The sequence below is a fragment of the Pleurodeles waltl genome, chromosome 1_1 (assembly GCF_031143425.1).
Source record: "Pleurodeles waltl isolate 20211129_DDA chromosome 1_1, aPleWal1.hap1.20221129, whole genome shotgun sequence".
Taxonomy (NCBI): Eukaryota; Metazoa; Chordata; class Amphibia; order Caudata; family Salamandridae; genus Pleurodeles; species Pleurodeles waltl.
This window is the reverse complement of record NC_090436.1, coordinates 824,002,816-824,018,456: the sequence shown is the minus strand read 5'-3', so window position 1 is coordinate 824,018,456 and position 15,641 is coordinate 824,002,816. Positions and strand designations below refer to the sequence as shown.

General features: G+C 41.7%; 1 protein-coding gene across 2 annotated transcripts in view; it reads right to left on the bottom strand.

Annotated features, from left to right (window-relative positions):
* PIP5K1B (phosphatidylinositol-4-phosphate 5-kinase type 1 beta) overlaps positions 1–15,641 on the bottom strand; it is a 331,727-nt gene that overhangs the window by 84,133 nt on the left and 231,953 nt on the right. For both annotated transcript variants that reach the window (XM_069228675.1, XM_069228680.1), the window contains exons 8-11: positions 14,902–15,107; positions 7,140–7,223; positions 5,120–5,168; positions 442–526 (exon numbers count right to left, since the gene is read on the bottom strand). In XM_069228675.1, coding sequence (XP_069084776.1) covers positions 442–526; positions 5,120–5,168; positions 7,140–7,223; positions 14,902–15,107 — 424 coding nt within the window. The remainder of the gene's footprint in view (positions 1–441; positions 527–5,119; positions 5,169–7,139; positions 7,224–14,901; positions 15,108–15,641) is intronic.

Genomic DNA, 15,641 nt, shown 5'->3' with positions numbered 1-15,641 from the left:
GGAACAGAAAAAAATGCCTACGCTTAACCAAAACTAACAAAGAGAACTGAGGTGCAAATTGGAATTTAGTAAACAATGCTAAATTATTTTGGGATATACAACCATTGTCAAGTGCAAAGTCTTGGTCTTGGCAAACAAATTATGGTTACACTACATAAATCAAATACACAATGGTGACAGTGAGTCGGAACATAGATTCAAAATGTATAATTTGCATATTAAGTACAATCTATATATAGTCATCTACAATACAACTGATCAATTTCCTGTTCTATCCTAAAATTAAATATTTTTATATTTCTATGGGGTGAGCACTTAATTGCAATTACTGTGGAAATTAAAATCATGTGTTTGATAGCATGATGCTAAATCATGTGAAGTGAAACTTGATAGAGCTTTATTGTTCTTAGGCAATTTAGCCCCAAAACGTAGTTACTGTACCTTGCACTTTTTTGAAGACTCTGGTGTTCATGAACTTTAGAAATCTGTCTGCATAGAAGCTTGGTCGGTGGACTGAGACAGTGTCCTAAAATGCACAAAAAACATCAGTTAAATTCTACCATAAATGGTTCTAGTAGGATTCCAGGGATAATTTCATGAAAATAAAAAAATTAAGATGTTAGCACACAAATATAGAATCTGGTATTTCTATTGGAAAAGGCTTTTTCACATGAGGGCACTTCGTACGTACAGCTTAGGACAGTGTTTTTTTTAACTGTGAGAGAAGGGCCTGCAAAGATAATTCCAAGCTGGCCACGGGAACAAGGGTCTGTCAAGAAAGAGACATCTCATATTTTATATATTGATTGTGAGAGCACATACAAGGGTTCATCAATTTTGTGGACAGCATGGGAGCAGAATTAAAATATTTTAATGTACATATTTTTATTAGTATCATTGCACAGGATAAAATCAAACGAAAACGTTCTACCACATTTAGTCAAAGAAGAAAACCATTCACCACCAACATGTAGCATGCCTTTGTTTTAGAATTAGTCAATCATTTCGGGAGTCTCTGCCCAAGTTTAACCCATATCTTTAAATATTTTACTGAAGGGGCTGGCTGGCTCAGTATAAAAGATTTAAAAACCACAGCCTTAAGAAGAGAAAAGTACCATGAGACATAATGACCCAGAGGAAGTTGCCAGCATGAATTGAACTCTTAGAACCACGGTCTCTTTACTAAGGTGTCTTACAAGATGCAGATTGGAGTCAAAACAGTACACAAAAGGTGAATGCGGCTTTATCATTGGGCTCTCGAGAAACACTTAAGATAAAATCTGTCAGAAGCACACTATTCAAAATGTGGACTTGTTGTGAGGTAGTCACAAGGTCAGTATATTATTGACATAGCCCATATTCTGATATTCAGGCCCATATTTATACTTTTTTAGCGCCGCATTCACGTCGTTTTTTGACGCAAAATTGGCGCAAAAGTGTGCGCTGCTTTTGCGTCAAAAAATGACGCAAATGGTGCGCTAAAAAAGTATAAATATGGACCTCAATTTCTATGTGAAGGATCCAACACAAAAAGATGATGGATGGTATGTGGAACGTTGTCAAAAATTCACCTCCAGTCGCAGACCTGGGTATAATCAGTCGCAGACCTGGGTATAATCTTTTGTTATTTTGCTGGCCACGGTTGAGGTGATAGCATGACTTATTTCTGGTTCCTCTATTTGTTAAGTACTTAGGAGTCTCAGCTCTGAGAGCTGCACGGTAAATGCAGCATCTGAGTTTACCCTCGTTTTCCTCTCATTAATACCCCTTGTACAAAGTTTTACATGAAAAATGACTTCCTGGTGCATCCAGTTAAGGGCCCACGCCAACATTTTGCACAATTTGTGCTAATTTTGTAAAGGGCGCTGGTGTTAAGACAGGCACCATTTTACCACTCGCTCATGGGGTCAATAGGATCAACGTATGTAGCAAAACCTCAGCACAAACAGTGAAATCTGTGTGGTGAGCATTGGCTTTTGCTTCAGTACACGAAGGTGCTTGCAAGCCATAAAAAGGGAAGAAAAGTTATATAAAGTTGGAATATTACTTTGACATGGAATTAGTGTAGAGACAGTAAGGCATAAAAAGCATAACTTGCAGAGCTGATTTTCTCCTTGTAAAACAGTATAGTGAAATAAATAAAGAGATCAATAAATCTGTGATTTGTCTGCACCTGGCCAACACGTGTTAGTTTGCCTGAGAAGAATGTTTCAAGGGCAATGTAGCTACAAGACACATACCTTCTGGGTCTCTTTAGTGCAAATCCAATAGACCTTTACTTGCACTCTCGGTACAAATGTATATGTGCATACCTCCCTGACATAGGAAGAAAGACAAGAAAATATATAACCTATCGTTTTGGTATTCCTACTGCGTTTTTGTTTTATTAGAAGATTAATTGATCTAACAACTGTGTGGAAAAATACTGACTAATTACTAGTTTTCCATAATAAGCCACCACATTGAGGCAGTGTTTGGTGCAAAGACTGCAGCTGACCCTTGGCCTGCTGCAAAGCACAGGTGGAGCAGACCTAAAGAGCAAAAGGTACTCACTGACATGCAGGTCTGCACTGGAGGTGAATGTGAAACCCAATGGAGGCAGTAACTTAAGAGGCATGTTCATAGTTTAAATGGCCATTCCTGCTGTCATCAGTGGAGTAGGGATCTCCCCTCTCAGTTAACACCTTTGCCCCTGGCTTGAAAGGACTCTCTTTAAGGGCATACAGATTCATCCCCGACACATGCTATGCCTGGATGGGGCACTTGTAAACCCACCAATTACAGCACTGCTCCATGTCTTTACAGAAAAGTAGAACCTGATAGAAGGACACGGACATATCACCTGCAGGGGATTTTGTAATAAGAATGTAACTAGCCGTCCATACCAAGGTAACCAAAATGGCAGGGCTCCTTTGGTGAACGGGTTGTCCTCTTTTTGAGCTGCTATCAGACTCTATGGAGGCAACTCTGACTCACAAAAGAAACTAATAAACTAAGCTTTCTGTGTTAGAAATGTTCTGTGCACTTCCAGCAGATTCTTCTTCAGGGAAAATATTTACCTCCCTTCTGTAGCAGCCTGCTCAAAGTTGAAGGGTTGCCTGCTGAATATGTATCCATTATGTCCTAACATTTCTCTTATAAGAGATTTTTTCTTTTCATAAGTTTAAGCAATTTATAGAATGCTCCTCTTTCAGTTTTCAAATGAAGGTCATCTTCACGGCACAGTATGAAACATTTAAGTTGCAGCACAAAGGACAGAAATTGGCCAAAACCTTTGACCAGGTCGGTCTTGATCATAACTTGATAAGGAACTCTGGGGCATATTTACAAGGAGCTAGCGTATCGGCTCCGATGTGCCAGTTACCTTGCGTCACCCTGCAGCTCCCTAACGACACCATGCTAGCGCTGTATTTACAATACAGTGCACAATGCCGCACATTAGGACAATAGCATCAACGTTTTTGATGCTATTGTGGCGCTAGTCCAGCAAAGCACAGAGAGGCCCATAGGCTAATGCACAAGCTTCACTTTAACACCTGCCCTGAGCAGACATTACAAAATGACCCTAGAATGGTACAGTGAAATCTTGTAAAATTCACTGCACAATTTTTTTAGCCTCCTCGCGGGGTAACGCACCCCCTTTCATACATTATACCTGTTGGAGTGGTGCAGGAGGTTAAAAAGTGGTGCAATGCTTTTATAGAAAACAACAGAGCAGTACGAGGGGAAGTAGCACTAATGACTTCTGCTGCGAAATTAGAGTCAACAACCTCCACTCCCAACGTTGGACATATGCACTCCAGACGTACGATCTTTCTTCAGTTGTGCATAGATATTACTGACTTTTCAACTAAAGAAGCAGGCTAATTCCTCACACTGAAAGTGATATAATGCGAGAGGATGAGAAGGTTTGTTAGGATGCCACAATTCCTGCACTATTGTGAAGAGTTTTGGGGCCAATTTTGGGAATTTAACATTTTGGTAGCGTAATATGCAGTTTGTGCTACTTTGTACAGACAATTATATTTCTTAAGCTGAGCTTTATAATTAGCTTTATCCACTTCCTAATATTTCTTTCTCCAACGTCCCTCCAGCACCTTGCACTGTTTTATTTTCATTCTCTCAGAGAGTCATTAAACCAGGATGCTGGTGGGAAACTGATTAAAACGTTTTTCTGTACGTAGTAGGACATCATCCACTCCCTTTGTGAATCAATCATGAAAACTCTCCCAGTCTTTGGGGAATAAGAAATTTAGAGTAGACCAGGGGCTCTTTAATCCTTCATTAAGGATGGAAACATCACGTTTGGACCAATTTCTAACAGTAAGAGAAGATTTGTAGTTGACAGTAAAAAACACTGGAGCCATTTTGACTTGAACCACAAAATGATCAGTCCAGAGTAAAAGGATATGGGTTCAGGAAACACATCCACCATATTCGAGAAAATCAGATCCAAAAGATGGCTTGATGTATGAGAAGCGGTGGAATTCCACAGAGCAAGACCAAGAGTGTTCAGATCCTGTATCAAAGTTGCGGTTTGGTTACAATTCGGATCTTTGAGATGGAAATTAATAGTCTCAAGCACAGTAAAATTTGCAGATTTAAGAATAAGAGGCTCAATAAAGTCCGAAACAGAGGTAGCCCACCTCCCAGCAGGCCCGGAGATCTGATGGAGATATTGACAGGCGTTGGGTTTGCTTCGAGATTCAGAACCTGGTGGGGTGGTGTTCTATTTTGGACTGGTGCATGTTAGCTGAAAAATATGTATACCAAGATAGGGACTGTCCCAAGAAGAAAGATAATGTATTAGGTCCTTGGATGAAATACGGAAATGTGTCCTAGAAACAGTGGTGGTATGGTACTGGTAAAAAGTCGCACAATGATTGAAGGATATTTAGTATGCATACACGAATGAGGGTAATGCCTGGGAGCTCAGACCCTCACCATTTAAAAAAAATACCATAAGACTTCTGGATTTATTTCATTTGGTGTATTTTTTGGCCTATACTTAGTCAGTTGCTGTTGATGGTACTATGTGTATCTGTTGTTGTGCATTATTTTATGAGTGATAAAAAATGTTGAAAACATGTCTTAAATAAACATCGAAAAGGTGACTTACCCCATCATACACAAGTGCTTTCCAGGAATGTTCTATTTTCTTAATTAACCTAACGAAAAAATAACAAACAATATCATTAATGTGGCAAAAAATGAAAATCACTGCACGGAAGTGTGTGTTTCTAGTTTTTATGAGTATCAGCCTTGATGTGAGCACTAGTACCCTGATTTTAGGCTTGATGAAAGTGGCCTACAATGGCATTCATTTACAATTTGTCAACATGTACAGAAGTACAGACTTCAACAAAACACATACCCAATCCTACCTTGTGGTTTGTGTATATTCATCTGCTTTTGCAGGTGGGACCATCACGCAAAACCCATAAAATGTTACGCTCATTTTTGGCTAGGTTCAAGCAGTACACATAACACATAAATATATGCATACATAAAACATGGCTCTAAGTCTGCAGTTGTAGAAAAAGCACCATGCTGGTGGAATGTCCACATTAGCAAAGGCAGCTTGTTTGAGAAATCATCTTCTAATCATATTCAGGATTGGGAATATACCCTTCTTTGGCACATTTTAGGTTGCATTTAGGTCAGCAAAGCCCCTTTTGAAAGGGGCCAACAGAGAGCATTATCATCCATTTGTGTATCTGGTTCCAGGCATCACATATCTATATCCTGGGCCTGCTGACCAACATGATTACGTTCTCACTTTTGTTGAAAGTCTTGCTTCAATATGAACCAAACTCAGTCCTTGAAGTCACATCTCCACATAAAGATTTCTGGTACAACAGAACTCCCGTGGGGAATGCACCCTTGCTAATATACCGTATCTTAAAAATTGTGACTCTAGTATTTTTGTCTACTCAGGTTTACCTCAGTGACAGACTATTGCTGCTCCTTCCCAACTTGACTAGAAATGGTACCAACTCACCCTTTAGTTGACAAATCCAAATCTTCCTACCTGCACAGTCTTACCATTCACTCTATTAGGATCACGTCACTGGAACTTTTTTCCAGCAGAATTTTTCTGTGTCTCCTCACACCCCAGAACCACCTTGAGACTCGCTTTCTCAATTTAGAGAGCAGATGGAACTAATATTCTGTATCAACTCACTCTCCCCATACTCTCCACTTAACCTCCTTTGAAGTATGTACATATTTAGAACACTGCCAGCAACAAAGTGCCAAAGGACCAATAATGACTGCTACAGACTTCTTCAGCTTCCCAATGTTTGTCTTTTTGTTACTCATTATTCACTTTAAAACATTCAACTCTCAATGTGTAAGATGTTCTAATACTACCATAGCCCTTCTAGCCTAGGCTATCCCTCAGCTTTGTATACTCTCTCTGATTATAGGCCCCCGCCTGCAGCTCGAGCCTATAGCTCGCTCTAGCTGAGGGCCTTTAACAACTGTATAGCTCTCTGCAGTTGGCTATAATGCAATAATATATATAGTTTGTGTACTATCTCTCAGCCTTTATACTCCCTGTTAAATACTGCACATTATTTGGACTCAATAAACACATACTTGACTTGAGCAGTAGGTGACTTACTCTTGTTTTTCTCTTAACTTACTTCTTAATGTCCATGAGTAAGTCACCTACCCACCAAATAAAGCTTTGTGAAGCATGACAAGTTGTAAATGGTTTTAGGTATTGTTTTCATGTTTTATGTACAGGATTTCTGTACAAATTCTTTTGATGCTCCCAATAAACAATAAGGGCCTGCTAAACTCCTGGTTGTATAGGATAATGCCACCAGATCTGCCACACGTAACACGGACTGTGATCATGTATTCAGCTTTTACCTGATTCTGCACTTTCTGTCTATGGGGTTCTGTAATAACTGCACTTTTCTAGTCAGTTCTTGCCTTAAGCTCAATCTTGCTTCCAGGCAGGTCTATAGTGCACCCTGTGCCATGTGTAGCATAGGTCTGCTGTCTACCACCGGTTCAAGAGCAGGTCTATGCCCCAGAGGCAAGCAAACAAACGTTCTCAATTTACCTATACATTTCCTTCCAACCATGCCGATATTAAACTGGGACTGGCGAGGAGACAATAAAGGTACCTGTAAGACTGAAGAATATCAATGATGCCCATGAACAGAAGCAGGTTTTCTCCTCTATGGCTTTTAGCTGGAATGCCTCCCATTCTAGTGATTAAAAAAAACACAACAAACAGAAGCCTCATTAAATATAAATGGTTTGAGCGGGATTACACAATGTTACGCATTAGTCAGAAAGAAAGTAATAACAATGACGGAAATTAAATTATCTAGACATTAATTACTGTGGTTTTCTCTGGGGTGATTCTCGGACTCTATCGGGTATGTCCAGTCTCCTACACTTTACTAGCTAGCAGGCATACTCAAACATATCCAGCGCTCTCTGGAGCATGTTCTATTTCCTTAAGCATATGCTACTAAGAAGCTCACTGCATTCTATTTGCACACAAGCACCTGTAAGGCACGGGGTCATCTCAAGACCTGTTTCAATGCACATTTTAAAACATTGGACCACTGAAATAACATCAAAGACCTTGATTTAAAAGAGGATGGTAACTGAATCTGTTGAAATCTGGTATATTTACAACTACCTGCTGAGGCAGTTGAACCACTGATTTCAGATTTAGTAAATAGCAGATATTCCACTGACAGTAACCCCTCTGTCGCTCCCATTCAACCCACTAAGGCTAGGAGTTAACTATTCAAGAAATGTTGGTGGATCAAGCACCAGATTAAGATCAATGGATCCACCAGCATTTCTGGTGAAGTTACCTACAGAAAACACCACCTGGGAAAGGTAAGTACAACATCTACGTGCTGGGAAACATCCCACCCCCTGCATTTCAAAGAGACTGGATATAGTGGCACTGACATGGTACATTTCCAGTAATCACACACTGTTGCAGACAATCCACCAGCAAATACAGGAAATTATAGATTCTCCACCAGAGATTTTTTTGCCAAACGGCACCTGGGTGGAAAAACCGGCACCAAAATAAGGTCAATACTCCTCTGACGCCTTGACAGAAGATGTAAATCTCTTGAAATGGTGGATCTATTTACCACTGCCCAACAATAAATAAATAAGGCCCTAGCCTGGAGAGTTGTGTTTCTGCTACCATGCCTCAAACAAATGGTAGTGTCTGGCCACAGTGGAATTTGAAATCAGGTGTGCCGCTAGTCTCCGTAAGGTAATAACAGGCTTTGAACTAAAGTCCGAGGGAGACATTTAGTGACAGGGCTTCCTTTCTATTTTTGCCCTTTATGTGAGGCAAGGGTGAATATACATTCCTGAACATATTGATATGATGCAGCAGCTTCCAAGTCATGCTTCCGGGGTTCATAGGTCACAGTGAAGTAGGAAAACATCCGTGATGTTCAGCTGCTTGTTTCAAAAGGGTGTATTACAACAACCAAAGACAACACGACTAAGACAGCTGATGTTTGTATTGTGTACCGACGACAGCCCCGCAAGATGTAGCTCGGCCCCGCTTTACCAACAACCATCCATGGGAATACTACACACAGGCCACGCTAGTCTAACGGAAAACTGTTTATGTCACATTTCAAAATGTTGCTGCACAAACACACTAAAGAGTGGAAAAAAAACAACAGCATTACGTCTCAGAGGAGAGAACGCAGCGGGTCATTAAAGCGACGCTAATTGCTACCTCGCTGCCCTGACAGAGCCGCCTTGCAGTGCACATCCGTAGCAGCAGCTGCCGGAAAACATGCACATCGGGCAGAAGAGTGTCTTTAAGTATAGGCGCATGATATCTTGAATTAAGCTCGATGTACCGAGAGGCTATTACTACTCAGCTCTCAGAGGGGCATCTGCCGGCCTTCTGCATGCTAAGGGAAACTAAGGAATATAACAATGTGGTGAAAAAACGAGAAAATACCTATTTTGTTAGCGCAGGCAGATATAGGATCAGAAAGGAAAATAAGTGAGTGAGATAGACACTAAGGGGGTCATTCCGACCCCGGCGGGCACCGCCAAAAGACCGACCGCGGCGGTCATTCTGACTTTCCCGCTGGGCCGGCGGGCGACCGCCAGAAGGCCGCCCGCCGGCCCAGCGGGAAAGCCCCTTCAACAATGAAGCCGGCTCCGAATGGAGCCGGCGGAGTTGAAGGGGTGCGACGGGTGCAGTGGCACCCATCGCGATTTTCAGTGTCTGCTTTGGGGCCCCACGACACCCGTTCCCGCCATCCTGTTCCTGGCGGTATTTACCGCCAGGAACAGGATGGCGGGAAGGGGGTCGGAATCCCCATGGCGGTGCTGCAAGCAGCGCCGCCATGGCGGATTCCTTGGGCCAGGGGTAAACTGGCGGGAAACCGCCGGTTGCCCTTTTCTTTGCCCAAAGTAAAAACGTAAGTATGAAAAAAGTGCAGGTTGAACGAACTGCGTCCTGAAGTGTCCTTTGAAGGAGTTGCCAAAATGGAGTATTGTCTACATACAATTCAGTTATACTACTCTAATAACTTTGCTATGTGGAACACTGGCAACAGGCAATTAAGAATTAGCAATGACACAGCACACAATTACTTCATGAGTGAGTGTGCAGCCTAAGTGTTTCTGCATCAGGGGTAATGTAGTTTTACACCAAACTGTACGGGGGAGGTGTCAGGGTGAGCTAAAGAAGGCCTTTCCAGGCCAAGCTTGAAACTACTCACTCATTTTTCGTCAGTTATGCATATATGATTTGTAATGCGCATGGCTGCCCCATCAACGGGGTTTCCCAGCGCTGTTCCCAGTAGCCCGGCATAATGAAACAAGAAAGACGGGGAGCTACTGAGAGGCTTAGGTAGAAAATAGCCATGTTTTCATTTTTTTCTGAAGCAAAGATGACTTGGAGTATTCCTTAAATCAGGAGGCATGCTGTTCCAGAGGGAAGGTGCAAGGAGCTACTTTCCAGTTTCTTTCTCTTGAATTGAGAGATCACTGCCAGATTAAGTTCTGCAGAGTGAATTTCTCTGGTAGAAAGATAGGGCATGATGAGTTCTTAGGGAATGGGGTCTCCCGATGGCAGCCAATGGAGCATTTGAAGGAGCCAAGAGGAGGAACAGAACTTAGAAAGGAAAAACAGTAGTCTTGCCGCAGTGTTTTTAACCAATTGCAGCCTCTTTAAAATGTATTTTTTTCAACCCAGAGAGAGGATGTTACAATATTCGAAGCGCGACAGGATGAGAGATTAAATAATCATCTGTCGAATGTGGTGTTGGAAAAAGGTGATGATAGGTTATGATCCTCTCAGGAGACCAAAACGTGAGCCTGCTAGAGTTCTCACTTGAGTCTCAAAGGAGAGGGACTCATCAAGCCAAATACCTCGTTATTTTATGGATGACTTTGGAGATGGAAGAGGGCCCAAGGCCTCCGGCCAACAGTGATCACCCCTTATCTGTGTATGCATACCGAATAACAGGATCTTTGTTTTATTGGAGTTAACTTTAAGGCAGTTGTCATCCATCCAGGTGCCCACCTCCAGCATACATCCCTGAAACATAACAATGTCTTGAAAGACATCAGCAGAGAGGGAGGCAATAAGTTGAGTATCATCTGCATATGATACTATGGAAATGCCAAAGGACTTCACAATCCCCGCTAAGGGCATGATGTAAATGTTAAAAAGAGTAGGGCTTACCATGCTCCAATGGTCTAAGCGAGGATAAGAAAGTACCTGAAAGGACTCTTTGCCAAGGAAGGAAGCGAACCAGGACAGAGCCTTACCACGGACATCTATATCACAGAGGCACTGGAGGAGCCCCTTATGTGATATGGTATCAAAGACAGCACTCAGGTTCAAAAGGATAAGGGCTGAGGAGCCATGTTCATCGGCTGTTCTTCAAATTGACTCTGTTACAGTCAACACAGCCGATTCAGAACTGTGATTGGACCTGAAGCCATTTTGGGACATATTCAAAATGTGATTGCCTTCTAAAAACTCAGTTAGGAGTTTGTTGACATGTTTTTCCACAATTTTACCTAGTATTAGGATTAAGGAAATAGGGCGGTAGCCTTCAAGTATAGTAGAGTCAAGAGAGTTCTTCAGCAGGGGTACCACTGTCACCTGCTTCCACGCGTGTGGAACAATGGCCGAGGACAATGAGAGATTGGCAACCTCAAGAAATGTAGGAAGGATGACATTGGGGAGTTTAATAACAAAGTCTGATTTGAGGGGATCATCCAGGGTGCCAAATTTCACTAGTGAGCAAAAAGTGGAGAAAGAGGACAAAGCAAGGAGGGCTAATTCATTTAATTCTGGCCAAGGCTGTAAGTCAACTGGCCGATCAAGAATGGCCTCAGTGTTGGCGGGGACCTTAGGCGGGAAATGGATACAAATGGTGTTTTTCTTATAGACGAAAAGTCTGCTTTATTGTTGCATAGTTCAATTAAGACCTCAACTGGCTCTGTAGTGACTGGTTTCGTGAAGCTGTTTACAATGGAGAACGTTTCTTTTGGAGGATTTTTACTATTTAAGATCTCATTAGAAAGGAATTCTGCTTGAGTTTTCCTTATTGATTTGTGGTATGCTAAAAGTGCGCTCATGTAAGTCGTTTTTGCATTGCCTCATAGGACTTTCTCCAGGCTTGCTCAAGTACTTTGCAGTATTTTTTCTAAGCAACCAACTCCCCGGTAAATCTGGGGGTGGAGGGCTTACTTCTGGTCTGAACCCCACAGGGTATTAACTTGTCAAGGTTCGAGGTGAGCCAGGCCTTTATCCTGGATTCAGCGCACTCCACGTTGGCATCCAACAGAGGGATATTGGCAGATATATAACTGCTGATTTCTGCCAGTTTAAATTTATGCCAGGGCCTTTTCATAGTAGTGTTGATGGTGGTGGTATTCATATTGTTAAACATTGATAAGGACATGGAAATCAGACAGTGGTCTGATCAGGTCATAGGCCAGGGAGGTGCTACCTCTTAATTAGGAAGGTTAGAAAAAACTGAGTATAGAAGATGAGGAGCTGTGTGTGTGTAGTACCTCTTACTAACTGAACCAGTTGTAGCAATGCTAAGTCATCCAGCAGTTCAAAGACCCAATGTCATTGGGCTGGTCAAAGTAAAGGTCACGATCTCCTAAAATTGGATGATTTAAGAGCTAAAAAGTCACCTGGTTCACCAAGGCTGTACTGAAGGGTTTGACAGGCTGGGGGTCTGTAAATTAAGAGTCCAGACAGGATAAAACTTTTGGTCACTGATATCTGGAAAAGGGCACTTTCAGAATCTTGAATGGGGCACGCATCCAGGATACAAGCTATAATAGATTTGTAGATATTAACTGTGCGGCCCCCTCTTCCACTGAGTCCACACACCTTTTGATGCTATAGCCTGGGGGAAAGTGCTAGAAGGGGTTCAGCGGTGGTTACAGAAGGGAGCCAGGTTTCATTAAGAAATATAACATCAGGTGAGTTATCTTGAATCAGATTGAATACCTCAGTGTGGTGGCGAACCAAAGAGCGTCAGTTAATGGTGCACATTTTTAGCATTGGGTAATAATTGTCCTAGGCAGCACACATGGCCAACAGGGGAGTGCCAGAGGAGGGAGGTTCATGGTTGACACAAAGCCACACTGTACACACTTAAAAGTACTTTTCCACGGGCACCAGCCAATCAGACAATCATTGTGGAAGACTTCCCTCAAACTGAGCAGGGCAGATGAAGGGTAAGAGGGCAAGTCTCTCTTCAGAGGGGCTGCATTCCTGGCGCCATCCAGGCATGGACGGGAGGACACAGACTTGCAATTGGTGTGCCTTTGGCACGCCAGAGGCGTATCTGCGAGTTGGCCTACTGTAAATAATTGAAATGCCGGGAGGAAGGAAGCATGAGAACAGCTAAAATGCTGATTTCCAACGCTGGGGCCAAACCAAAATGGCCATCATAAGGGAGGATGGGGCTAAAAGAACAGGGTAATATGCCCGATAGCAATTAAACTTCAAAGTAACCAAATCCTGCACTCCCGACCAGCTCACTCTCATCTGCCTTTCAGACAGTGCACATCACATTTAGCAGCAACACATGCTCACCATTATTTTCAAGATTAAAACCAAATAAAAGAAAAGAATGAGAAAAATCATGTAAAACGAGTAAAACTGCACGATTGAAAAGGTAAGGATGACCCGTTGCCAAGGCTCTTGTTAAACGTACCGTATTACTCGGACCGGTGTCTCCGCCCCGGCCTTCTTTGAATTGAAGTGAATTGAATTACTTGAATTGCTAGGTACAAGGCAGCATGAGAACTACTAGAATGCTGCCTTCCAATGCCGGTGTCCCAACCCAAAGGGCCACCAGGAAGTGAGGATGCGGCGAAAAGAACAGGGCAATATGCCCAACAGCAATTAAACTTCCAAGCAATCTCACACCAAAGTGCAAATGCCAAAATAAAGTGTCCCCAGCCTAAGTCTGAGAAAGGCAGCCTATCTGCCTTTCAGACAGTGCACATCACATTCTACAGCAACACATTTTCAGCACGATTTTCATGATTAAAACCAAATAAAACAAAGGACAGTAAAAACGAATGTAAAATGGAATAAAACTGCGCTATTAAAAAAGAAGGAGGTTCAATTGTCAATTCTCTCATTAAAAGTACCATATTACAAAATCTTTTGTTAAGGGGCAGTTATTTAATCCTTTTAGTGGTACTCAATATTCCTAAAGCATATTTGTGCAGCTGAAAATGGAAACAAGCACTCATAGAGCATCGCCCTCTTAAGAATTTTTGAGTTCTTATATTTTGGTGCTTCAATATTAACGTGCAGAACATATTTTCACACTCGATTACACAAGCCCTCAATGATCTAGTACTATTGTTTGTGTGAAATATTCCTATAATGTGCAGAATTGTTTTTTCTGATTCTTTTAACTAGGCCTCAATTTGGGCCTAATCACCATTATTTTTAAAATGGATGTGACCTTTTTCACTATTGTCTACCCGCCGCACATCTCGCTACCTGTTGTTCCTCAAGCACATACTCATGTAGAATGTTCTTTGTTTATTTCCATTGTCACTGTTCATGCTGTCTTTGATAAACTTTCCCCTGCTCAGTCACAAAACTGTAACTATTCATTTAAGGTCTTTCCACGAGATCACTGTGCCCTATTCATTCATATAAAGTGTTGTTTTGATGTACCTAGTTTATTCAAGCATCTCTAGTTGATGCTAGATTAAACTGATGCTAGATGCATAGAAGGGGTAAAATAATTATTCATGTAGTGGGATAGTGCTTAGATGCTAAGACAATATGACGTTAAATATTTCAGTGTTCTGATTTGCTAATTAAATGATACATTTGCTCATATCACTATGATTCTGTAGTTCTTTTAATTTCATATGTGAAAATAATGTATACAAACCCTTGACTGTGGGGGTGAGCAAGAGACTTTCCCGTTCTACCAAGGATTTTGCTTCCCATTTGGGACGTGGACTAATTTTTGATTTTGCATTTCTCTGTAGTACCCTACTTACTGAGAGCCTTTATGGCACTGACTTTTATCGCCTTTTTGCCAAAGTTTGTATTAAAACCCTTTAACTATTCTGTGGATCTAGAACTCAGTTACTGAGTGAGCTCTTTTATTTAATTGACTGTATTTTCATATTTTTGATATGTTGGAAGGTGCCTTGTCTGAGGTTTCACACCATCTCTGATTCATCTAAACTTTGTGTTTCCTAATGAGGTAAATTTTGGCCTGGCAAAAACTGCATGGCCCCCCTCAACAATCCCCTAGACAAACAGAGCACACATGAGAAGAGAGATAGAAGGTTCAGAACCTACATGCAGAAAGAATCCCAAAATGTTATTGCGAAGAGTTTGATCAAAACACTTACGTGCTCTCAGTGATGACAGCAGTGTCAACAGACTTCCCGGGCCCCTGTATGGACTCCAAGGCTGTAGAGTACAGTACTCTCTGCCCCGCAGGGCGTCTGTCAGTTGCACTCTGTGAGCTCTCACCATTATTTTCTCTTGAAGAAGGGTCCAATACATGTACTCCCAACAAAAGACTATAGTCCATGATTTTAAAACTTTCCAAAACCTATCAAATAAATGTTAAAAAAAACATGTTAGAAAATTATTAAAACAAATTCTGGAATTATAAAAGAACAACCCTGGAATATGAAAGTGTTCTGCAGCAAAGAATGTGTTATTCAGCATAGAAACATAAGCACTCTTAGCCTAAGGTACATCACCTTCAGATTACCAATAAACATTGACATTCCTTCAGGCCAGGAGAGTGACTAATGTGCCTATTAGATTCATAAAAATTAGTACTTACTATCACAATAGAGTATCCCTAAGCCCATCAGCAAACAATGACACCACTGGGATCACAGGCTAGTCTGTGGTCGTTCTTGTCCAGAAAAGTTTTCTTTTGTTTTTCAGTGACCCCCACCTACTCTAGTAGTGGCATGCTTCATCACCGGGCCCACCCTAGCTCCTAAAAGCCAGGGTGGGCTCTTCCGACCTGCAGGAGTTCTTATAAAGCTCCTACTGAGGTCTAAAGATAAAAATACCTTACTGTTCACAAAGTTATTCCTTTATTCAGAGTGACAGTAGGTATGGTTAAAAC